This window comes from Letharia lupina (assembly GCF_014066315.1).
Source record: "Letharia lupina isolate WasteWater1 chromosome Unknown contig_15, whole genome shotgun sequence".
NCBI lineage: Eukaryota > Fungi > Ascomycota > Lecanoromycetes > Lecanorales > Parmeliaceae > Letharia > Letharia lupina.
In genome coordinates, this window is record NW_023502984.1 from 837,037 (window position 1) to 859,417 (window position 22,381).

Genomic DNA, 22,381 nt, shown 5'->3' on the forward strand with positions numbered 1-22,381 from the left:
GCTATGAGAACCACTTCAGTTTAATAACTTTTAAAGTGCTATAGCAGAGATCAAGCAGCTCATGTATATCGTCAACTGCTCTTTTAGTCATTAAGTTTACTGTTACAGGGTCAATGCCATCCACCAAGCAAGCGGTGTAATCCCCAGTGTTCTGTTACTTTCTGAATGTATTTTAGCAACAGACCACTTGTCGAGATGCGCATGCCGAATCCTTCGCATGCAACTGTCAACCACCAGCTTGTGGTATACCGGTGCGCCTTTTGATGAATGCTCATTAAGCATGCCTAATTGCTCGCGCTTTTCGACTCCATTCTAATACCAAACGCCCTGAGGAAATACTATCAGTGATGGGGAACGGCCTTCCAGTCATTGGATCAAGTTCCTATACATCTTCAACGAAACTCGAGGCCCGGCTCCGCCTTTGCAGCTTCTTGGGTTTCCGATCGTAGTCCTCCCTCACGTCCGCAATGTCGCTGCTTCGTCTAGGGGTAACTAAAGTGCCAGGGCGAAGAATTTCAAATCCTGAATTGACCTTACGGATGACTTGAGACCGTCTTAGTTGTCGATTGCCATCGAAGGGTCGCAAGGGCTGGGCATGGCCCTGGATATAGTCAATGTCGCCATTGCCGATCATCTCAGAGTGCTGATTTGCAGGCGGAGCGTCTACCATGACTGGAATGCGGTCCTCTTTTGGCGAGGTCTCGGGGGTGGCGAATGGATCGCTGACTTCGTGGGTCGGACCCTGGGACGAAGCAATCCTCCTGGAGACAGAATCTTCAACCGGCGCATAGACTACAGTCATCCCGCTTTCTCGATTTCGGACGTGCAGTCGACCTAGTTCGTCCATGTGTGATTCAGTATTGCTTGCAAGTGGATCAAGCTGAACAGGCTTGTATCTGTCGGGATTGTAAGAGTTGGAGGTCCGGATTTTGGGAGGCTGGCGAGATGCAGGCTGGCGAGATGCAGGATGAAGATAACTGTTGGACGAGCGTTTGGGTTGGATCGGCTGGTTCGCGTCACTATGGTTCTCGCTGCCAGATGAGTTCTTAGAGTGGCCAGGCCACGATGTGGAGTCACGATATTCTTCACCTGACGAATCGGATCCTGGGCGGTTTTGAAGTTAGCGCGAAGTCTTCCAGACACAGCGGGATATGCTCACCTTCGGGGCGCTTTCCGTTCCTATCAGCAGCCATTGTACGGCCTTCCAAAGCTGCGAATGCCTCTGAATCTTCTGGGTTTAGCGAGTCGCTATATCTCAACTGCGAGGAGCGACGAGGCTGATAGGTGGGGCGACCATGACTTTGATGGTCAGAGGTCGGTGGCTTGATGTGTTGTTGCTCTGATGCCACAGGTCGATCGATTGGGGTGGGGAGCTTGTACGAGGGGCCAGCTGAATGATTCATTCTAGGGTTATTAGGATATCCATGGACTGGCTGCGGAATCTCGATGCGTGACATCTCCGAGGTTGACGATGATGCCTCGGGAGAGTGGTCTTGGCGGGCTGGCTTCGGTTTCATCGCGGCAATGTTCGGACTGCCAGGCATGCTGCTTGGAGTGTTCGCTCCCGAGATCCAAACACCATCGACCTCAATGCCACTTTCCAGCGCTCGAATCCCGAACGGGATCCCTTGACGCTGACTTCGGCCTCGCTTGACGCTGGCAGTGTGCTGCATTTCCCGCCGTACCGCCGCCTTCGTCTCGGCGACGGCTGTGTATTTGCGCAGTCTCCATTTGTTGTAGGTCAGCTTGATGAGCCCGAGGAATATGACGAGGAGCTGTGCAAGTCAGTCTCGTGCTGGTTCGCGAAATCGGGTTGGGACAGCATACGATGGAAGCTCCGAGGATCTGAGGGATGAGCTAGTCAGTACAGTTTGTAGGTGGTCTTGCTTTGTTTGACTCACGAAGACCATCTTCTCCCACAGTACCCATGATGTGAAGAAGGCTTTCCCCATTGTGACGTTGTCTTTTCTTGATTAGCCGGCGAGCTTGCCAGAGCTTGCCAGAGCTTGTCGTCGTTTTTTCTGTGCAAGATTAACGTAGATACGGTGGCATGTTAGGTGTGGTGGGTTGAAAGGAGTGACTGCGGCAGGAAGGAGAAGTGTGAGTCAACCGTCGTGGTGGCAGTGGTGTTGATGATGGTGGAAGGAGAGAAGAAAAAGCGAGTGATGATGACGACTTGGTGAGGTAGGACCTGAGCCGGCGTCGGAGTTGAAGGTTCTCAAAGGTAGGCAATTCAGAAATCATTAAATGGAATGAGTATGGCCATGCATTATTATTGATGACGACGAGGTGAAGAGAAAAGAGAGATGGGAAGAGGTCGTTGTGTTAAGCGCAGCATGCAAAGTTTGTGCGTGTCTGGGCCCAGAGTAAAACGGGGTGCCTTGCTTGAGTGGGTATCCTGTTTTGGCTAGAGAATACGTAAGTATGCATTTCTACGCGCTGGCCATCTCCTTTCTTAGAAGTCTTAGAAGTCTTAGTATGATACGATGCCAGGATCTCATTCTTCGCCTTTTTCAAAGCTCCAATCAATTGTCACTTGAAATACTCCGATTGTAAAAGCTAAGACTGCTAAGGGTAAGGTAGTCAGTGAATTTACCCCACCTATAGAGTAAGCACGCCCGAGCATCTCCAATTCCCTGCAGCATCTCATCCTATCGGCTTTCGGCACAATTGGGCGCATGCAATGCACGGCAAAACCAGAACCCTTTTTCTTTTGGCGCCTGTACCTGTTTCTTTGCGACAGACCCCAAGGTCTACCAGTACTTTGTGCATGCTACTGCAGAATGTCTGATGCCATCTGAGTCCTCTACTTATGATTATCATGTCCCCATTAGTGTGTCAAATCAAATTCCAAGCGTTAACAAATGGGCAATGACGAGGTTTCAAGGATTTTAAAGCGGTTCCAAGCGGGATGGCGCGTCGGTCACCCGCTGCTTAGCGTGTAGCTATTTGTGGCAATATTGTGGAGAAAAGCAGCAGGACCAGACCTTTACTGCAATTCCTGCTTCTCTCCGTACATAGACAAACTTCAGCTTCCAATAGTTTACTAGACTAACGCATCAATCGAGGATGGCAGCAACGACATTGAGAAGAGAGACTGTGGCAGAGGAGAAGGCAGAAGGACCATGCATTTTGCTCGCGGCTTCCCGCTTTAGCTCGGTCAATTGCATTCCGAGATCCGTTTTGCCGTCATAGATCTCACCTCAAAATAACCTCCAAGACAGACAACGAGAACAGCCACAACATCAATGCTGCGATTGCTAACATACGCATACTCTATATCGCCAAGCCATTGCATCGTTTGTATATATTAACTTCCATCACCATGCCTCCATTCCGCAATCCATTCAACAAAAAGCCGCCGGTCGTCAATGGCGTGCCAACCATCGCAGACGAGAATGTCAGGCCTTCCCTTGGCGTTCGTGGTGACCATGCATCGGAGAAGTCGAGCTACACTGGCTCAAGAGCTTCATCATCATTGAGCATTAAACCAAGGAAGGAGGAGACTGCTGAGTACAAATTGAGCGGTGTGTGGCCCCAAACACTCTACGACCCGCGTGACACTGGACTACCGAGCTGATCCGAGACATCTAGTTGTCAACGATAGTGGTGTCTATCTTCCCGTAGGTCATGCCCAAGAATTTCACGCTATTGGATTAGCACAATGGCGCTAATCAATGCAATAGCCTTCGCCGCCAGAAAAGAAGAGCTTTTGGCAGAAATCACCCACATCCACCATGTCCTCCAACCACCGAAGCATGCTCAACGAAAACGAACCTTTCTCTATCTCCCGCGAATCGTTCGACTCATATCGCAGATCGTTCGTAAGACAAGCATTCACCTCACCGACCTAAAACATCATGGCTGATAGTAATCTCTGCAGGACATCTCCGCCCGCTCTCCAGTCTACTCACACGAGTCTACCGCCGCACGGCAAAGCCTAGACTCCACAATGTCCCGTCCGTCGCGTTCCGCAGTCAAATCCGACTCGTTCTCTCGACCTGAGCCCACAACCGAGGACGAAGAAGGCTTCGAGGATGTTGGACTCAACGATGAAGGAAAGCAACCACCGAAGAAAAAGAGCATCTTCGCGCGCTTTGGTGACAATTCTGAGACGCCAGTGACGGGGGATGCTCCTCGACCAACTTCGAGTCACAGAGGCTTTCATCTTCCAGGCAGGAAGCGTGGGCAGAGTGTTGGTCAAGGTGCCGAGCTAGGTAACATGGATCGGCCGATTGCCAATGGGAACGATGATGGAGTCGTTAGATAGATGGTCAGTGTGGGAGATCGGAGGAGGCTTCTGCTGTAATGGAAGACGATCGTGTTGCTTCGCATTGGGTACTGGAGCATTCTGACGAGAGGGCGTTCGGTGTTTCTGGACGCCTACAATCTGGAGATCCTGTCGTTACACACAACATACGGCTGCGAGGCCACGGGTGGTAATATCTAACGAGTTGCACGATGTTATATATGAGGAGCAGGCTCCAACAGAGCACGAGGTGTCGGTGTTGGTAGGGCTAGCCGCCTCATCGGAAAGAGAACGAATGATAATACTAAGTTCCGTTCTTGACTTTTGGAACCTTGCCCTGCCTTGTGGTCATGCTGTAAACCTGCCATCTTGGACCTCAAATAATTTTGTGGATCTGGCTGTCGCAATCTCAAACGGCAACTTTTGCCGGGAGGGCCGTGAAAAATATCCTACACACTCCAGGGTTTCCCTCAAACATTACAACCCGCAATGGCAGCTTCAAAGCGCAAAGAGAACCCCAATTCAAAGCTTCCTACCGGCAGTATCCCGAAAAAGCCGAAGAAGGAAGAAAAGCTAGCGAAGAGCTCGAAACGCGTACAAGATTTAGAGACCGCCACGGATTCCGATCCTCTAGTGGAGTCAGACACTACGTCGCAAAGTGGCGACAATGATGGTGTTAGCTGGCCGTCAGAAGAGGGGGATGAGGAGGGCGAAATTTGGGAAGGTATTGGAGTTGCAGAGGACAACGATGATGGAGGGGTGAAGATCGCTGCAGAGGCAGCGGGTGCATCGCAGTCAGCGAAGAAGCCCACTAATGCAAATGGCACTGCATCAGGCACGTCAAGTAAAGCACAGTTGGCTGGGTGTAGCTGATTTCAGAGCAGGAAATACATCTAAAGAAGCACACGCAAAGCAAAAGGTCGAAAAGCAAGACCGCAAAGCCGCCAAACCCAACGCGGACTCAATAGCCCGTTCGAAGAAGCTATGGGAGCGCTTACGGCGAAAATCTCATGTTCCAATAGAGGAAAGAAAAGGCCTGGTCACAGAGCTGTTCGACATAATTACCGGGCGAGTCAAAGACTTTGTTTTCAAGCACGACTCTGTCAGGGTCATCCAAACGGCTCTCAAATACGCCAACATTGATCAGCGGAAGATGATAGCGAGGGAACTGAAGGGGGAGTATAAGACATTGGCTGAGAGTAAATACGCAAAGTTCTTGATCGGAAAAATGCTGGTACATGGCGACGAGGAGACTAGGGACATGGTCGTGCCGGAATTTTATGGCCACGTGAGACGTATGATCAAACATTCAGAAGCTTCCTGGATACTGGACGATATATACCGCGGTATTGCAACGCCTTCACAGAAGGCTACGCTGCTACGGGAGTGGTATGGCGCCGAATTTGCTCTATTCAAGTCCAGCGAGGCTGGCCCAGTATCCGCAGACTTGAAGAAATTACTTGAAGACAATCCAGAGAAAAGGACGCCTATCATGCGATCTTTACATGACCTAATCAACCTACTTGTGCAGAAGAAGACTACAGGCTTTACGATGCTCCACGACGCTATGCTCCAGCAGTTCCTCAACCTGGCGCCCGGAAGCGAAGAAGCTACCGAGTTCATCGAGCTCTTGAAGGGTGACGAAGAAGGTGATTTACTCAAGAACCTTGCCTTTACTAAATCTGGCGCTCGTCTCGTCTGCCTGGTTCTCGCATACGGCAACGCGAAAGACCGAAAACAAATCCTCAGGACGTACAAGGAGACAATGAAGACACTGGCGTATGACGCTTACGGGCATCAAGTCCTTCTCGCCGCCTACGATGTCATCGACGATACAGTCCTAGTCTCCAAATCCGTTTTTACCGAACTCGTAGGCAAAGAACCACTCTCAGAGAGCCAACAGCTGGATCTACTACAAGCTGTCAACCATCTCAATGCACGTGTGACGGCTCTGTACCCATTCTGCGGCAAAGCGAAGGCGATTCTGCCGAACGAGGACCTGAAGCTACTCGATGAGATCCATAGGATTCGGAGTACAACATCGAAGAAGGATCCCGAGGTCAGGCGGAAAGAGCTGGCGGCATCACTTTCACCGCCTTTGCTTTCACTAATAGTTTCACGTGCGAAGGAGATGGTATCGACCAGCTTCGGATGTCAATTCATTGGTGAAGTACTTCTCGGCGCTCCTGGAGGAAGAGAGCTTGCTGTGATAGCCATTGCTGCGTTGGCAAAAGGTGATGACGGGACCAAGTCTTTGTTGGAATCACCTGCCGCGGGAAGAATGTTGAAGAGCCTAGTGCTGGGTGGACGATTCAATCCCACTAAAAAGGGAATCGACCTCGCAGATCCCCCGTTGGAGTTCCATGATGTCTTTTACAGCGCGATCAAAGATGAAATTTTGGATTGGGCAACAGGTGCTAATTCGTTCGTTGTGGTTGGATTACTGGAAGCGCCGGGTTTTTCTCATGTGGAAGAATTGAACGAAAAGTTGAGAAAGGGGAAGAATAGGCAGAAGCTTGTTGAAGCGGCTGGGCCAGCTGGGGAGGGAGGCGTTAAGGTGAAGGGCAAGAAGCCGAAAAGGGTCAAGTCTGAGGATGAGGCGCCTGTGAAGACCGGGAATAAGGGAACTCAGCTTTTACTTAGGAAACTTGATGGGAAGTAAGTACCCTGGCTATGACTCTTCACGTTTTCCATGCTTCATTGTCTACAACATTCTCTGTCTTCACTGCCTTGTGAATATCTCTTGCTTCCAGGACGAGTGAGTCACTCCATCATCGTGAATTAGCAATCCCGGCACATTTCACAGCCTACCACTTATTTTTTCCTATACATATGTGACATCGCTGAACGCCGGTCAGCCTATATGAAGTTTTAGCGTGGAGATCGGCGGCGGTTGTGGGTATTCAATCCCCCAGAGAATCTCTCCTTCTTCCATATCACCAACAATGCCGGTAATGCCTTTGGGCTTTGGTTACCAGAGAGGGTCTTTTGATTCGGGACTTGTCTATTCTGTTTGGTGATCGATTTGGGTTGTGCTCATCAAGAGTGGCTAGCAATATGCGTGTACGATCCATCAGACTTTGTCGTTTGTATGGCTTCCAGCCATAACACGTCACCGATGATGATCAATCTTGAGCTCTTTTTTGTCACATGTGGTGAACGATCTGGATCGCTTCCACTCCAAACTTGCCATCAACATGACTTTCGCTATAACAAGTTGTCATCAAATCTGGCTTTCTTGCCTGTGAAGCGATCTTTTTCCATCATGTTTGAGCATTTCAATTCCAAAAAGTGGTGACCAATATGGATTGCAGGCCATTGAAACTTGTCACCGAACACCTATTCCAACCTCTCCATTACACATTCCCAATCGTCAATATCCAAACCTCCACTTCACTTCCCTAGCTCCTTACCACGCAATCTACCCTGTCAATCAATCGGAACAACACCTTTCAAACACCATCATCCTCCAACACTGCCATCTCACCAGCCACACCATGCCTGAAAGCCGACACACCGAGCAACTCCTGAGTCTTTATACCCTCCCTTTCCACCACCTTGCACCGAACCCGCGCCACGGTGTTGGAACCGGAACTCAAAAACAAGCCTGGCCAGTACTCCGTGCGGGGAGTTTATGCCTCTCAAGCCGAGTCAAGCCAAGCCAAGCAGAGGAGAGGAGAGGAAAGGGGTCCTTGTCCTCGCGGGCGCGGTACAAAAGGGAACCATGCGCTCTCATTTACTGGAGAAAGGTCGGTAGTATGCACAACGTATTCATTCTCTTTCCAACCGCGCCGAACCTTTTCCCTTCTGCTTCTTCTTCTTCTTCTTAGAAATCCGCATCCCAAAGCGTTCAACCGCCTCCGCATCTCCCTCCGCTTCCATCGACGCCACGCCCCTTCAACACCACCCCGTTTCACCGGAGTCGCATGACCGACTCCGAGCGCCGCGATGCCCGGCTTCCATCCGAGCAAGTCCAACGTTTTCGGAAAGATGACGGGTAGCTCAGGCTGAGAAGGAGAAGAAGAAGGGTGGTGGGCCGCGAGCTCGCGGCTGGGTTTTCGGTCTTGGGTGGTTCTATGCTGTGGCGGGTGAGAGTGAGGAGGGCACGGGATCGGACCGTGCGGATTTCCGACGTCTGGGGGTTGGAGTGTGGGGAGGGGAGATTGGGGTGGGTGGGTGGGTGGATCGGAGGGTTGTGGATCGAAGGCGGGGGGGGGTGAATGGAGGAGGATGGGAGATGGAGAATGTGACGGCGAGGACGGGGGTGGTGAAGAACTGTGGGATCGGCGGTGTTGTGGCGTGTATCATCCCTTGCAACCTCTCATCTTCTTTCGGCTTTTTTCATCATTCATGCGTTTCTTCTTTCTTTATACATATATACAACATTCATTCATTCATGGGTTTGATCTTTTGTTGGTATGTACAATTCTGGGGAAAACTTCAGCGTGTTGCTTCAATTGCTCCCACATCCACTGCAGCATCACCCAGCAGCGGCCAGTCCGGACCGAGAATCAGCAAAACACCTGCACAACTCGCGGCTCAGAAATTCTCGGAGTGGACCAAGCTCGAGTGAAACTCGAGCTTCTCATCCTTTTGTCATCTGTCTCACACTCACCTTCGGCACATCCGAAAGCAAGTGTAGTCTTTCCTGATTATACACACGATAGCAGAGAAGCCTGCCTCGATGGCTTGCTTTGCCCGAACTCTTCGCACGCTCCGCGCTCAGCCTCCATCCCCCGCACACCGACTCGGTTCCACGAATCCATCTCGCAGCCCTCATGCGCAGCGCGTACGCGAGCACAACGTCGGCACCCAGGTACGTCATCATTATCCGGTCCACAATCCGCCAGCTCTTAACTCACAAGCTGATACGGGCTCCAGGGATGGACCACGGATCGGAGAGAGGCACGATGCCGAGCGCAAGCGAAGCTGCGGTGGACGACGGCAGTGCCAGCGGTGCACCAGGCATGGACCGCGGGTCTACGGATACGGTGCAGAACGGGAGCGCGGAGAGCGCCGACCCATCGGGCTTCAAGATCAAATCGGACTCGGATGGCCAAAATCATTACTGTCGAGGACGGGGATGTGACCGATGCGATCTTGCGCGATGGCGCCTTTGAGGAGGGTGAGGCAGTGGGGTGCGCAGGGTGGCAGTGACTGGAGCATTGTTGATGGGCGGATCACATGAGCATACCAGCAAGCCAGTATGCCACTGCCCGTTCGCGTGGTCAGGGTCGATCGTACCGTGGTGGGGTGGGTTGCTGAACGTCCACCCGTGAACTAATGCTGGCAGAACTGCGCGGTGGACGAAGGATAGAGGGTTGGGTAAAGATGAGGAACACGGCGGTCTTTTGTGGTTCAGGAGGGCACGACGAGAGGACGACGAGAGGCAGAGTGCTGGACGTGTACACTTTCGCACCAGCATGATCCCCAAGCGCAATGGTAATGGCAGTTCGACCAGCCCCGTATGCCGGAGCAGCTCTGCTTTAACCATTTCTTCGAAGAAAAGACATATCTCTCTGAAGCTCGCTGGGTAAAGCAACTACCTCACGAAGGGATTTTTCCAGAACGGATTAGGAGAGGTGATATAGCAGAGGGAGAAGGGTACGGAGTATGGATTGAAAAGGGACATAAGCTGAGAGCTGCTCGGTGGATCTGACTTTCTGCTTCGATAGGCGCTGTGATTCTTCGAATTGGTTGGCTTATTATAAAGATTTCGCGACTAGTCTTCCCGCAACGGGGGCTGCACTGGTCTTTTCAATTCTGGCGTGGAGAATGTTCGAAGTGGATGGTCAGATATTTGGAAGAGTTTCGTATACGGGGCCATTTTTCGCTTGAAAAACAGAAGGGGTCCTCGCTACGACTGATTGCTTGTGAACATGACTGTGTTAGACTGTTTGCAGGGATGTTCCCATATGTTACTAAAAATGAAAACGACCGGGTTGAGGAAACAAGACATCGCCGTCATGTTGATAAAACCTCATGCTCGGATCCTGCAAGGGACTAGCCGGATTTTGGCCGCGAGGAATGGGGGGATTTCATAAAAGTTATATATAGTGAGGGCACGAATTGTCAAATCAGTCGTTCAGTTGTCGAGCACATGTCCGCAAAATTGGCTCAGTATCTCTTTACTTTTCGCCGTCCTTACTTTCCAGTATCATTGTGCGTGCTCTTCTCGTGATTTCTTTCCTCGCTGCTGCTGCTGCTGCTGCTTGATCCTTTTGCCAATGATTTAAATAATTGCAGCACCAAGTATTGTCTCGAGCGTCTTCCATTTTATCAGTCCCAGGATTGCATTGAGCCAATGCAAGTCGTTGCTTCAGTGTTTCGACAAGGGGCCCGGCGTCCGCAGCTAAACCCTTTCAGGCAACGGAAGTTGCCGCTAGAGAAGGGATTGAGCAGGGATCGCTCCCGCCCGCATGGCCATAAATGGCCGGCCTTGCGCTTTAAATTCACTAATTTCAGCAGGACCATCACGCGCTGGCCTGTTTCAAGCTCATCCACACTCCTCCCCACTGTATACAACAACCCTCTTACCATCCAGCCTTGATGCCTTCTGCTTGTTTATATGTATATACGTATATCAATCTTGTCGTATAGGTAGTCTTTCAAGTCCTATCGGCCAGTCTAACCATCATGAAGCTTATTTATTTGCCGGATACGAGGATGTTTGTGACGCTTGATTGCGCTTATTGGCATGCATGATTCATGAAGAGGGCAAACTCCTCGAAAAGAGTCAATGCGCGATAGCCGTTTAACATGCAGATCCTAGCTCCTCTGTCGCCTACTCTCACGAATCCCGATATGATATTGCCCGATAATCCTCCTTCCTCTGCCGATTCCTCCCCATCCACTCCCAGGAGACCACAGCGATTGCCTTCTTTACCGCCAATCAATTATCAGCATACCACGTCTGACTCAGTGCCCGACGACAGACCTCGAGAAAAGGGCACAATGTTTAGCCCATTCAGGAATGGAATTCTGCGCCGCCATGACGGGTCTATTAAACAGAGATCGGGTTCAGAGAGAGACGATAGGAAAGCTACACCAAAAGAAGAAGCCGCGCTGGCCTCGTCACCCACACTTCAGGAGGACCATAAATATGAAGGGCAGAATGGCTACGCGGAGGCTGCTGCGCAGGACAATGATCACGTCGAGACGAGAGATAGCATCTACAGTCCTCCATCGATCCTGGAAGAAGATGAGGATGACCCATATTCGCACGCCGCAATGACCAGAAGGGCAGAGGAGATCCTGGCCAATGCAAAAAAGCGTCTTACGGTGAGCCCTGGCATGGATTGAGGGTCTGTAGAGAAGTTCTGCTAACGCAAAGCAGAACATGGAAGGCAATCTTACTAGGGCACGCAGTACACTGGAACGCAGACCATCTTCGTCGATGTCAACATTCTCAACCCGTGGGCCGGAACCTGTATCGCTGTACACTTTACCAAAAAAGGGCAGAAGTCCGGGCGGCTTCTCACCTTCTAAGCATCGTCAAGCCAATCTACCAATGCTGGATGAAAACCAGCAAGGGCATTATAGGGTTTCCAGCGAGACGTCAGTGCCATCCACGTTGCACACAGTGCCCAATGGACACTCATCAGAAGATAAAAATATATACGCACATGGCGGGGACCCTTCTGCTAAAGAGAGGAATTCGGAGCCCAGTCGCAATTGGTTCTGGAATGGCTTGACACGCAACACAAGTCTCAATCATGCAGCCAGACATAACAACGGATTGCAACCGCTCAACGAAGACGGCCCTGCCCCAGAGTCTTTTGAGCAGCCTCCACAAACCAACGAGTGCAAAGATGACGAGATTTTCGACCTAGAAACATCACCAAAGGCAGCTACGTTCGAGATTCCGAAATCTCCTGCTACCGGACTTACCAGGGCTCGATCCACTACTCAGATGCGTGACCTCCGTGATCAAATGCAAGATTTGAAGGGGAAGATCTCAACTTTGAAGCAGCGAGCAAAGGAAGACAATCTGCGGAGACGAAGCCTGCAAAGTTTGCGCACACCAAGCCCATTCACGGCAGCAGAGCAATGGTATACTGGGCAATCAGTCCCGGAGGCTGGTCAGTCACCACCACAAGGACTCGGAGTCGTAGAGGAGCCAAAAGTACCAAATGCAGGAGAAACTCTCAATGAAGCCTCTCAGGAAGACTTCGGACAAACACCCGCGGCCACTGAAGAAGGCGACGCGACATGGAACAGCGACCTCGATACCGAAGAGCCTTTGCCAAAGCCGGCAAACCAAGGGGAGGAACCCACCCCACGATCTTCGCAAGTTGAGTCTATAACGTACCACAGAAGCCCAAATCAAAGTCCCGCCGAGCGACTGATCATCATCGATGAAGCCTCACCCGGGGGCCTAGATGGCAAAGAAGATAGCTTGTACGGAGACCAAGATTATCATGAAACAACCGCAGAGCCCGTTGTTGAAAGACACGAGGACCGACCAGACGCTTTTGACTACGAACACTATATCCTTCATAGCGCGATGGGAGCCTACAGTGGTGTGGGCGTGAGACGGAGTAGCAGCATGCGGAAAAGGAGAGCCAGTGACAGCTCCGCGTCTTCCGTCGAGACCACTAAGCCTAGAAACTCCACGAGCGAAGTCAATGAGCATGCGACACACGGAAACGAGAGCTCAAGTGGTGGGAGCCATGTGAGAAAAGACAGCGTTGAGTCAGTCTCGACAGTCAACACGTTTGCTACCGCGATCGAAGGGAAACCCTCGTCTCCTTCTGATGTTGAAGATGATTGGACTCCACGCCAGACTATGGCCGGATCTTGGCAGCCAGAGACGAAGAAGCACAAGGTCAACGGAATCAATGGATCTCCCAAATCGAGAACTAAGAAGCATATAGCGTCAGCATACAAGGCATCCAGGAACGATGCGAAGCCTCCCGGGGGAAAAGCGTTAGCTACGCAGCCTCCAGACCTGTTATCGTATATAACGACGATCGCCCGCCTGGATACTCTTGAAGAGGGTGGGCCTGTCAAACCCCTCGAAATCAGCGACAAAGACCGTGAGCTGATCGAGCGATTGGTTGGGAGCCTCGCCAAGGTCTGTGCTAATCTACATAACCTTGGCGGCGAAGGAGCAATGTACGAAGCTCGAGTCTGCCGGCGGAGATTGGACACTGCACGCCGTATGCTGGATGGAGAGGTGAATGGTGAGGCTTTTTGATCCCTCAGCTAGGCGCCAGGCCAGAAGAGCCAGGGCAAGACAGAAGTTGTCAGTTTTTGAAGACTGCTACTATTGCGATTTATTATACCACATATGTTTTCTTTCAATGCTATATGACTTGGATGCGGCGAAAGTATTTCGGGGATTCTGATTTCTTGGATATACCCAATTTATAGTTCTTCTAGGATTTTACCCTAGCCTTGTACTGTATACCCCTCTATATTTCATATCAGTGACTTTCTGCACTTGCTCCCTCGTGCCGTTGACCAAATGTTGCTATTACGTGTATTTGGTTGAGGGTGAGGTTACAACCAGGTATCGCAGGCTCAATCTCCGACATGTCCTTCCCAGATCCAACGCGCTGGGCGAAATACCAAAAAGGACGGCGGTCGAAGCGGTACACATCCATAGGATATCGGCACGACAAGCATCAACGAGGAACCATCTCCCCGTTGAACGCGCAAGATTTCGATCACGAGGGACAGGTTTTCTCCAAACGATACCGCAAACCAACGTAACCACAAGAATATTCGTGTTAACTTCTGACAGATTGCCGGGCCCAAAGTGTTTGACCTGGTTCGACCTCTTCGTATGCGAAGTCCCACGATCGTTACCCGCAGGGACGGATCTTGTGGTGGAGCACGTTTTGGAGAGCGGAGGTACAGAGGTGCAGCGCTTGCCGCAGGAGCTTGGGGTGGGGTGATGGAACGGCTGTTTTCTGCGTCGTCGCCGGAAAAAAAAGAAAGGGGAGGGGGGTAATGACCTTGCGGCGAAGAGGGGGAATTGTGAGAGTATCTAGAAGGGAGGAAGATGTGAGGGATCGGATCCTCCACACAGCCTCGCATAAGATGTTGGTTTTGTTGCAAATACCCCATCGGTACCAATGGGAAAACAAAACATCTCCTGCAACAATTCACCAACTGATTCTCCCAGTCACGACCACCCGACCCAAAACCCCCATCTCATCCAAAAAAAAACCCCCAACCCTTATCGCCCACAACCCCCTCCCCAGCCTTTCCCCCAACTCCCTCGACCCACATCACGACGCGGTGAAGCGCTACGCCCGTTTCGAGCTTGCGGTCCTTGCTCCGTTCACTTCGAAGGTCGGGCCGTGCGGGTGCTCGGGGAGATGATACCTGGGTTCGAGTTCGCTTCGGGGACGCCAGTCGTGTTTGGTTGAGGTGTTTGGGTCCGAGGTGTTTGGGTCCGAGGTGTTTGGGTCCGAGGTGTTTGGGTCCGAGGTCGGGTAGGTGAGTGAGTGAGTGTTGATGTCGGGTAGTTTGGATGGGGAAGGCTGTTTGCTGCGCCGAGAGCGTCTTCTGGGATGGTTAGGGGGCGGTGGCCGTTTGGAGCGGTTCGCACCGTTGCTTGCTGTGTCTAGGGGAAGTTTTGAGATGTGAGTAGGGAGGGTTGAGGAGTGGGGCGGAAGTTGAAGTTTTTCGGCTTGTGAGTGGGTCATGCGATGGGGTTCTCGTTGCTGGGCTTTGCGTTGAGGCAGGCAGGCTACGTCGGTGGGGTCGCTTTGGTACAGGGGCTGACTTGGTGGAGAGGGTCGGTGAATGGTGTTGACTGTGGAAATTTGCTGTGCAGATTTGAAGCTGGATGATGCGAGACAATTTCACACGCACGTCATGTGCGAACATGTGATACGCTCACGGTCTAAACATTGGCCCGGTTCAAGGAAGGCAGGATTCCTTCTTCATTTCGCTCTGATGGGAGTGACGACGGCACAATCTTGTGACTGTCCGAGGGCGGTGAAGGCATTGAGAGCTTCATTCACTGCTTGACTCGGGGCTACTTTCTACGGTGCGTGGTGAAGCCTCCTGGGCAGTCACAGGTCCTAGATCGAGATCGAGAGGGAGATCGAATGTGTTCTTCGTGGGTGAATGCCTCGTATTCGCTCTGGGAAATGAAGCATCTCTTCCATTCCCTTTAATGAAGGCTCCGAGACGTTAAACCTCTCTTGTCAATCCCCCCTCCTACCCCATCTCCATTCACTCATTTCTCCCACTCGCCACCTCTCGCCACCTTCATACCACACTACTTAATGCCCCGAAACTGTCCGATTGGACTTCCTCACTCCTATATCCAACCAACTATACCTCATTCAGATTGCAGGACTTTCCTTCAGCACTTTTTCTTCTATGCAATGTTTTACAATATACGCTAGCAAGATGCAGTAAAGAAGAATGGCAGATGACACTGACCTCTGACCCCCACGGTGGCTGGGAGTCTTGGACCGTGAATGAGAGGATGGGTGGTATATATACATAGTGAAACTTTCTCCTTCGTTCTCTTCTTTCTGCAGAGACAGAATCCTGCAGCAGTATTTTCAGCGGCATTCTGAAAAGCTTTCAAACATCTTCCACTTTGACTCCCTTTGGCCGAGGTAGCTTCAACAGCATCGACAGCTTTCACTCTCCAGAGTTCTGCCTCAGACATCTTGATCTCCACTCAACACCGTTGAGAAGCTTGATAGGGTCTGCATCTAATCTCCGGGCTTTGGTAAGTGTTACCTGCTCTTGAACTGTTTGCACGGCGTATATGAGTTAACGTCCTACCAGCATCGATATCCATTCAACGCCCAAGATGTCAGCCAATGACCAAGTTCTCGGCAGTGTGGATGACGGCGAGGCGCAAGAGTAAGTAGAGACTCATCAGGGGATCTGAGCCCTTATTGACTGAGATCCAGGCCAACTCCTACCCAGCCCCTGGACGACGCTGAGGATGTGTCAAGCGAGGAAGGTGATGTTGACGCCGTGGACGGCGATGCTCAGGACAGTGATGCAGCGGGCAGCGCTTCGGGGCGGGTGTAAGTATCAAGTCCTCGCTTCCAACTCGCTCAACACTGACATCCTAAGCAATGACCCAAACGTGCCACCAGCCAACGGCGTATCCACACTCAACACCCTGCCGGTCGAGCTCCTTCGATTCATCACAGCGGACCTCGACCCTATCGCCCATCACAGCCTTAGGCTTTCCCGCAAAAGTCTCCGAGCACACGTGGATGCTCCTCCCCTCATGTCGTATGGGGAATACATCCAGTTTCACAAGCAATTCGAAGCCCACTCACCCCGCAAACTCAAAGAGCTTCTCTGTCCCTTCTGCAACACCTTCAAAAAATCCACACCATCAAAAACAACATTCACAGATGCCCAAGCCGTTCAGAACTATAGCGGCAAACGTACCTGCATCGAATGCGGTATTGCGAATGGGCACTACGACAAGCGCGATGTGGTGATCAAGAAGAAGAAGCTTTTCGTATGCGGAGGGTGCAAGCTTATCTTACCGCATGAGAAGGAGGACAAGGTTGTCGCGGATGTGGTCTTCACGAAAGGTTATCCATACCATGACAGCGGTTGGGGCAGAGGTGCTGAGATCACCTTGGATTCCGGAGGGAAGAGATGGTGTAAGCTGTGTCGCGTCGTGGTTGGTCAGTTGGGAGACAGCGGCGCGGTAAAGGTAAAGCAGGTATATATGCCCTAAGGAGATTGGGATCGAGTTTGGGACTTGGCTGGGGCAGGCACGAGAAGGGAGAATAGCAAGAACAGCGAAGAGGACTCGACGTTGGAGGCGTCGTATCCTTCATCTTTCCGTAAAATTCAAACTTAGCAATGCAAGATATACGTCTCTTTGGTACATTTTGACTTTTTCGCTGCGTCTTGCACGTGAGCTTCCTTACATCTAAGGTCCCCTCGGCTCAGATATGTAGCTGGGACTGCAAGATTGTAACTGAGAAGAGCGCAACGTCGTCCCGCATGTATCGCCAGTGTTTGTTCACAGTCGATTCCGAAAATTGACTTTTTAGTATGCAAGATTTTAGTATGCAAGATTGCTCATCTGTGTATATGTCCGCCGAACCCAGGAACAATTGGATTATTTTGTCATCAAGGGATAACAGCCCTGATATGAGTAGAAATTGGTCGCCCAAAAATTTCAACTCTCTACAATCTGCTTGTTGGATACTCGATCGAATACGGGCAAGAAGCCTACTGAAGACCAAGCCGAAGATGTTTTACATAGTAAAGTTGTTTGAACATTGATTCCATTACCCGGCTTCAACGTACAGGGGAATTACCCTGGTAGATGATCTCTCGTACGTTCAATCTTGAAGCGTGACCCATAGTAATGTTAGCTGGAGGTTTTCTGCTGGAAGACTCCACAGACTCGGTTGACGACGCTTGCAGTTTGGGGCGGTAGCTTTCTTGTTTTGCGCTGAGTCCCGGGTTTATATCCAGCGATGTCGTCGTTTGCGATCAAATCGGTTCGAGTTTGACCGTTTAATGGCGAAGTAATCCTCGTTGACTTTCATCGTGTCAATGTTCTAGGGATTGAAACCGCTTTGAACAGTGCTCAAACAGCCACTCTTCTTCGCCTGGGCCCTGAGACCCTTGTCTCAGCGCTAGCTTCGGCCCAGGCGCTTAAAATCGGGTATTCCCGGATGGAGAAACCCATCTCCTGACACCGAGTTTGGTACCTTCTCTGCTTCTTTCTCGTGCCAGTCACGAGCGTGATTGCATAAATAGTCGACCATTGCCCTTTGATTGCGTAGCGCAGCTGAGGACAGCCAGGAAACATGCTGATGTCTATCTTTCTCGAGCGTCACCCATCATGACAGTCGCGCTGCTACAATTCAGACAATGCCTTTTCCGGATGAGTCGAAATGGTACTCTTCTCCACCGCACCTTTCACGCTTCTTTGCCGCAGGCTATAGTGCGCCCATTCTTGCTCTCTGATATCGGCGAAGGTGAGATTCGGCTCTTTCTCTTGGATGTGCTTTCACTCAGTTGTCTTAGGCATCAAAGAAGTACAGATCATACAATGGTTCGTCGAGCCAGGGGCACGCGTCGAGCAATTTGACAAGATCTGCGAGGTCCAGTCTGATAAAGCTACTACAGAGGTACTCTCAACTACGCAGGTCGAGTGGCAATGGCAGCAACTAACAGCGAGCAGATAACATCCAGGTTTGACGGAGTGATCAAAAAGTTGCACTACGAAGCCGAGGATGTCGCGCAGGTGGGCAAGGTAATAATTTTGTCTTCTCTCCTTTTGGAAATACTGAAGCTGAAGCGGAGAAGCCACTCTGCGACATCGACGTTCAAAGCGACATCTCGCCCGAAGATGAGGCCATCTTGGCCCCTCCAGCTGAGCAAGCAGGATCTCCGTCAGACCCACAGCAGCCGCAGAAAGCTCCAGAGCTGCGGCTTGAGACGCCCGTGGAAGCAAAAGACCAAGCTCCCGTGGAGAAAAGCGCAGCACTCGCCACACCTGCTGTTCGAGGTCTTCTTAAAGAACTAAACGTCAATATAGCAAATGTCACAGGTACCGGCAAAGACGGACGCGTAACCAAAGATGATGTCCACAAGCTTGTAGCAGCTCAAAAAACAGGGACTACCCAATCGATCCAACCACAGAATACGCGAGAATCATCTAATCCAGATCCAGCCCAAGTGGAAAATCCGATTTCGCTCACACCCGTCCAGACCCAAATGTTCAAGACGATGACAAGGTCTCTCAGCATCCCCCATTTCCTCTATGCTGATGAGATTGATGTGACTGCGCTGTCCACACTCCGTCAGCGCTTAAATAACAAGCCATCGAGTGCTCGAAGGCTTTCGTACCTGCATTTTGTAATCAAAGCGGTGTCTTTGGCTTTGGAGGAATTCCCTCTCCTAAACGCTCGAGTTGATACAGGAACTGGAGAGAATACACCGAAGCTTGTGATGCGCGAGAAGCATAACATTGGAGTGGCTATGGACACTCCTCAAGGGCTCCTGGTACCGAACATAAAGGATGTTTCCGCGAGATCGATTTTGGACATTGCGTTAGAAGTCTCCCGGCTCCAAGCGCTCGCGAAGCATGGAAAACTCTCTGTCACCGATCTGACAGGCGGTACCGTCACAGTGAGCAACGTTGGTAGCATAGGCGGCACATATGTGGCTCCAGTCCTTGTCCAAAGCGAGGTTGCTATCTTGGGCATTGGAAAAGCCAGGATAGTTCCAGCATTCGACGACCATGACCGTGTGGTCAAGAAAGAGATTATGAATTTTAGCTGGAGCGCTGATCATCGCGTCGTGGACGGTGCAACAATGGCAAGAATGGCAGAGCGAGTCAGAGTCTTCGTCGAAGAACCAGCGCTGATGATGACGAGGCTCAGATGAAGCCCTGAATACAGCTTTCTGGATCGAGTGCCAGCATCTACAGTCATCTCCAACCGATCCAGATCGTTCTATCACTTCATGCAGCCGCTTCCGATCTGTGGTATCACTGGTCAACACCCTCAGGTAATCAAGAGTAAGGACCAGACCTTCGGATAGAAGACTGCCGTCAATGGGGCGAGTTGCATGATGGCAGCTTGATCGGCTCTCTATTTCGCAAAGAAACTGGGAGAATCAAAACAATCGTTTAGAACTGAAAGCTCAGCAGATGTTGCGAGCTATTCTAACCGTTGACCGGTCTTGTGCTACCTTTTGATACTTTGACCTCTCCTACTGCCACCACTGCTGTCCAACTCTCACCTCGAAGTTCGAATTCCAAGCATCGTCGATCCCGATCTGCAGTCTTACATCTAACAAGTCCCGTGATGCCGACAACCGAAGGTACGGGCCATACAGCATCATCAGATTTAAACCCTGTTTCTAGACCGTGAACGAAGATTCCTCATTGGTCCCTGCAAAGCTGCATGGCGGGGCCATACAGCAGACCAGAGTCAAACCCTGTATTTAGACCCTGAATGGACGCGTTTACCCCTCTATGTGCAAACAGCTAGATAGATACCCCGGTTATGTTATCCCTCCCATGTCATGCCCTGGCCGAGGCCTTCGCCGTGTCATATATACTCCCTACACCGCTCGTGATATCCATGCTATAAACCTCAACATCAGGATCCCTGTAAGAATAACAATCAGCAGCATTGCCTCCACATTCAATCAACACAGCAAACCATGGCAGACGAAATCCACGACTCGACCGCCGCCGGTACAGCCAAGGAGAACGTACCCACCATGTCCAACCCGATGGACAACATTCACGGCAACGTGGAGGATATCTCGAACAAAGCGAGCGGTTACAAGGTAAAGCCTCTCCTCTCCTCTCCTCTCCCCTTCCCCCTTCCGTCCAAGGGTGCCAAAGAGCGAGACCGCCCGATCAGAGCTGATCAGAGCTGCAGGCCGCCATCTCCAACCCCAACACCAAACCCAGCACGAAGGAGAATGCAAAGGAGATGCTCGAGAAATTGGGGGGTGAGGATGCGTTCATGAAGAACAATGGGAAGGGGGAGTAGTTTTGTGGCCGGCACTCTTTTGCCATACCTTCACCGCTTTGCGTGGCTGGGAGATGGCTCGGCATGAGTCGTCAGGGAATGGGAAGACATGAGAGTGATCGTTACCGGGCTTAAGCTGAATCAAATCATTAGCTGTTGAATCATGATCCTGAAAAATCCCATTATGCGTAGCATGATACCAAACTCGGCATCATGGCGCAAAGAATTTTCTCTCGTCACGGCCAAACGTTGCTTCTGCATATTGGGATGCCTCTTTCATCTCTCGTTCCCTCTCAACTTTGCACCCAAGATGGCAGCAACGGGTACGAATACCTGCTTTTTGTGCAGACGCTCCCAACGCCACGCCACGTGCTAAATACAAGCCTCGATTGGGCAGAATAGTCTGACAATACTCATCCGGCCGCTCCGGTGATTTGCTGAGGTTGCGACTGTGCTTGCTGTAATTGTGCGGCGGCGATTTCGGGCGCTTGCCGGTAGAGGACGATTTCCGATTGCTTGAAGTAGCGACGGGCATCTGTGGAGAGGGTTAGTGATGTGAGCATTAGATTGCCGATACCGAGGGTTGAAAGGAAAGGAAAGGAAAGGGGAAAACAGACCTTCGTCAATGAGAACGAGACTCAGGTAGTAGCGGGTGGAGTATTTCTTGTTGACTTCGCGGAATGTGGGAGTGAGGTCAAAACCGCCTAGGAACAGGCGGATAGGGATGGTTTCTCCTGTTGATACCAGGTCAGTGACTGGCATGTCATGTCGGTACCAAGGCTAAAATGTACCTCTTGACGGCGAGCCATCCATGATCTAGGGACGGTCAGCAGCGTCCTTCAGATTACAAACGGCACATCACGAACCTCAAATCTGACCAACGTCTCACTCTCATTATACTGATTCGGCGCAACACCCGTCGTCTCCCTCCGTATAATTGACAGCTCCATATGTTTGATCTTTAACCGCACCAGCAGAAAGTATATCCTCCCCACAATCACATCCTTCAAATGGTATTTGGACTTCGAATACTCGAATTCAATGTGGAGGCAGTCCTCAATCCCCACATCCATCTTGATCGAGCTGTTTGTCTCAGGCGGTATCCGGTAGGAGTACACCCAGATGTCTTTCTCCCGTATTACATCTGCCATTCGCCGCGATACTGTGACCCGCACGAAGTAGCGTAGCTTGACGTTGATACCATTGTAGGATTCATACTGCTTTTCCACGTTCTTGAAGTTGAAGTCGAAGGTTTGCGGATGTTGGAGATCACCTGGGGCAGCGAGTTCTTGGCCCAGGGATAAGAACTCGTAGTGATTGCCTCTGTCAAAGAACATCTCTATGATCCAATCCGTTAGCATTGAATTTGCACCGTGCTGGCCCGTGGAGAGGTACCAATTGTGCCGATAAACTGGACCTTAATGCCCGTATGTTCCAGCCTCTTGCCATCTTTCGGTCTTATCGTTACGCCTCCCTTTACGGACTCGCCATCCATATACAGCGGGGCTTTTTCTCGCCGGCCCTTGTCGAGCTTCATATCGATCATGGTCCTGTCATCGGTGTCCTCGAGGACTATGTCAATGTCGACAGGCGTGGAGAAGAAGTATGACATGATTGCTAGCACAATTGGAGGTCGGTGTTCAGCTGCGAGTTATGGATTATATCAACTGTG

General features: G+C 51.0%; 8 protein-coding genes across 8 annotated transcripts; 6 read left to right on the forward strand and 2 right to left on the reverse strand.

Annotated features, from left to right (window-relative positions):
* Window positions 1-382: 382 nt before the first annotated feature.
* HO133_002627 (uncharacterized protein) lies at window positions 383-1,952 on the reverse strand (the record flags this gene model as incomplete). The annotated part of the gene is made up of 4 exons (XM_037293552.1): window positions 383-1,104; window positions 1,160-1,775; window positions 1,828-1,845; window positions 1,902-1,952. 4 exons carry the CDS (start codon window positions 1,950-1,952, stop codon window positions 383-385), a joined length of 1,407 nt encoding a protein of 468 aa, XP_037150381.1.
* A 1,373-nt stretch (window positions 1,953-3,325) lies between these two features.
* On the forward strand, window positions 3,326-4,270 carry HO133_002628 (uncharacterized protein; the record flags this gene model as incomplete). Its single annotated transcript, XM_037293553.1, has 4 exons — window positions 3,326-3,527; window positions 3,595-3,623; window positions 3,687-3,824; window positions 3,884-4,270. 4 exons carry the CDS (start codon window positions 3,326-3,328, stop codon window positions 4,268-4,270), a joined length of 756 nt encoding a protein of 251 aa, XP_037150382.1.
* Window positions 4,271-4,738: 468 nt separating this feature from the next.
* HO133_002629 (uncharacterized protein) lies at window positions 4,739-6,911 on the forward strand (the record flags this gene model as incomplete). The annotated part of the gene is made up of 2 exons (XM_037293554.1): window positions 4,739-5,084; window positions 5,134-6,911. The coding sequence occupies 2 exons, from the start codon at window positions 4,739-4,741 to the stop codon at window positions 6,909-6,911; spliced, it is 2,124 nt and encodes a 707-aa protein (XP_037150383.1).
* A 1,062-nt stretch (window positions 6,912-7,973) lies between these two features.
* Window positions 7,974-9,369, forward strand: HO133_002630 (uncharacterized protein; the record flags this gene model as incomplete). The annotated part of the gene is made up of 3 exons (XM_037293555.1): window positions 7,974-7,998; window positions 8,251-8,543; window positions 8,920-9,369. The coding sequence occupies 3 exons, from the start codon at window positions 7,974-7,976 to the stop codon at window positions 9,367-9,369; spliced, it is 768 nt and encodes a 255-aa protein (XP_037150384.1).
* Window positions 9,370-11,008: 1,639 nt separating this feature from the next.
* On the forward strand, window positions 11,009-13,448 carry HO133_002631 (uncharacterized protein; the record flags this gene model as incomplete). The annotated part of the gene is made up of 2 exons (XM_037293556.1): window positions 11,009-11,530; window positions 11,586-13,448. 2 exons carry the CDS (start codon window positions 11,009-11,011, stop codon window positions 13,446-13,448), a joined length of 2,385 nt encoding a protein of 794 aa, XP_037150385.1.
* A 2,589-nt stretch (window positions 13,449-16,037) lies between these two features.
* On the forward strand, window positions 16,038-19,609 carry HO133_002632 (uncharacterized protein; the record flags this gene model as incomplete). The annotated part of the gene is made up of 7 exons (XM_037293557.1): window positions 16,038-16,090; window positions 16,141-16,260; window positions 16,310-16,910; window positions 18,156-18,195; window positions 18,245-18,348; window positions 18,402-18,473; window positions 18,527-19,609. 7 exons carry the CDS (start codon window positions 16,038-16,040, stop codon window positions 19,607-19,609), a joined length of 2,073 nt encoding a protein of 690 aa, XP_037150386.1.
* Window positions 19,610-20,392: 783 nt separating this feature from the next.
* Window positions 20,393-20,730, forward strand: HO133_002633 (uncharacterized protein; the record flags this gene model as incomplete). The annotated part of the gene is made up of 2 exons (XM_037293558.1): window positions 20,393-20,521; window positions 20,617-20,730. 2 exons carry the CDS (start codon window positions 20,393-20,395, stop codon window positions 20,728-20,730), a joined length of 243 nt encoding a protein of 80 aa, XP_037150387.1.
* A 392-nt stretch (window positions 20,731-21,122) lies between these two features.
* HO133_002634 (uncharacterized protein) lies at window positions 21,123-22,321 on the reverse strand (the record flags this gene model as incomplete). The annotated part of the gene is made up of 5 exons (XM_037293559.1): window positions 21,123-21,244; window positions 21,327-21,443; window positions 21,501-21,525; window positions 21,576-22,048; window positions 22,105-22,321. 5 exons carry the CDS (start codon window positions 22,319-22,321, stop codon window positions 21,123-21,125), a joined length of 954 nt encoding a protein of 317 aa, XP_037150388.1.
* Window positions 22,322-22,381: the final 60 nt, after the last annotated feature.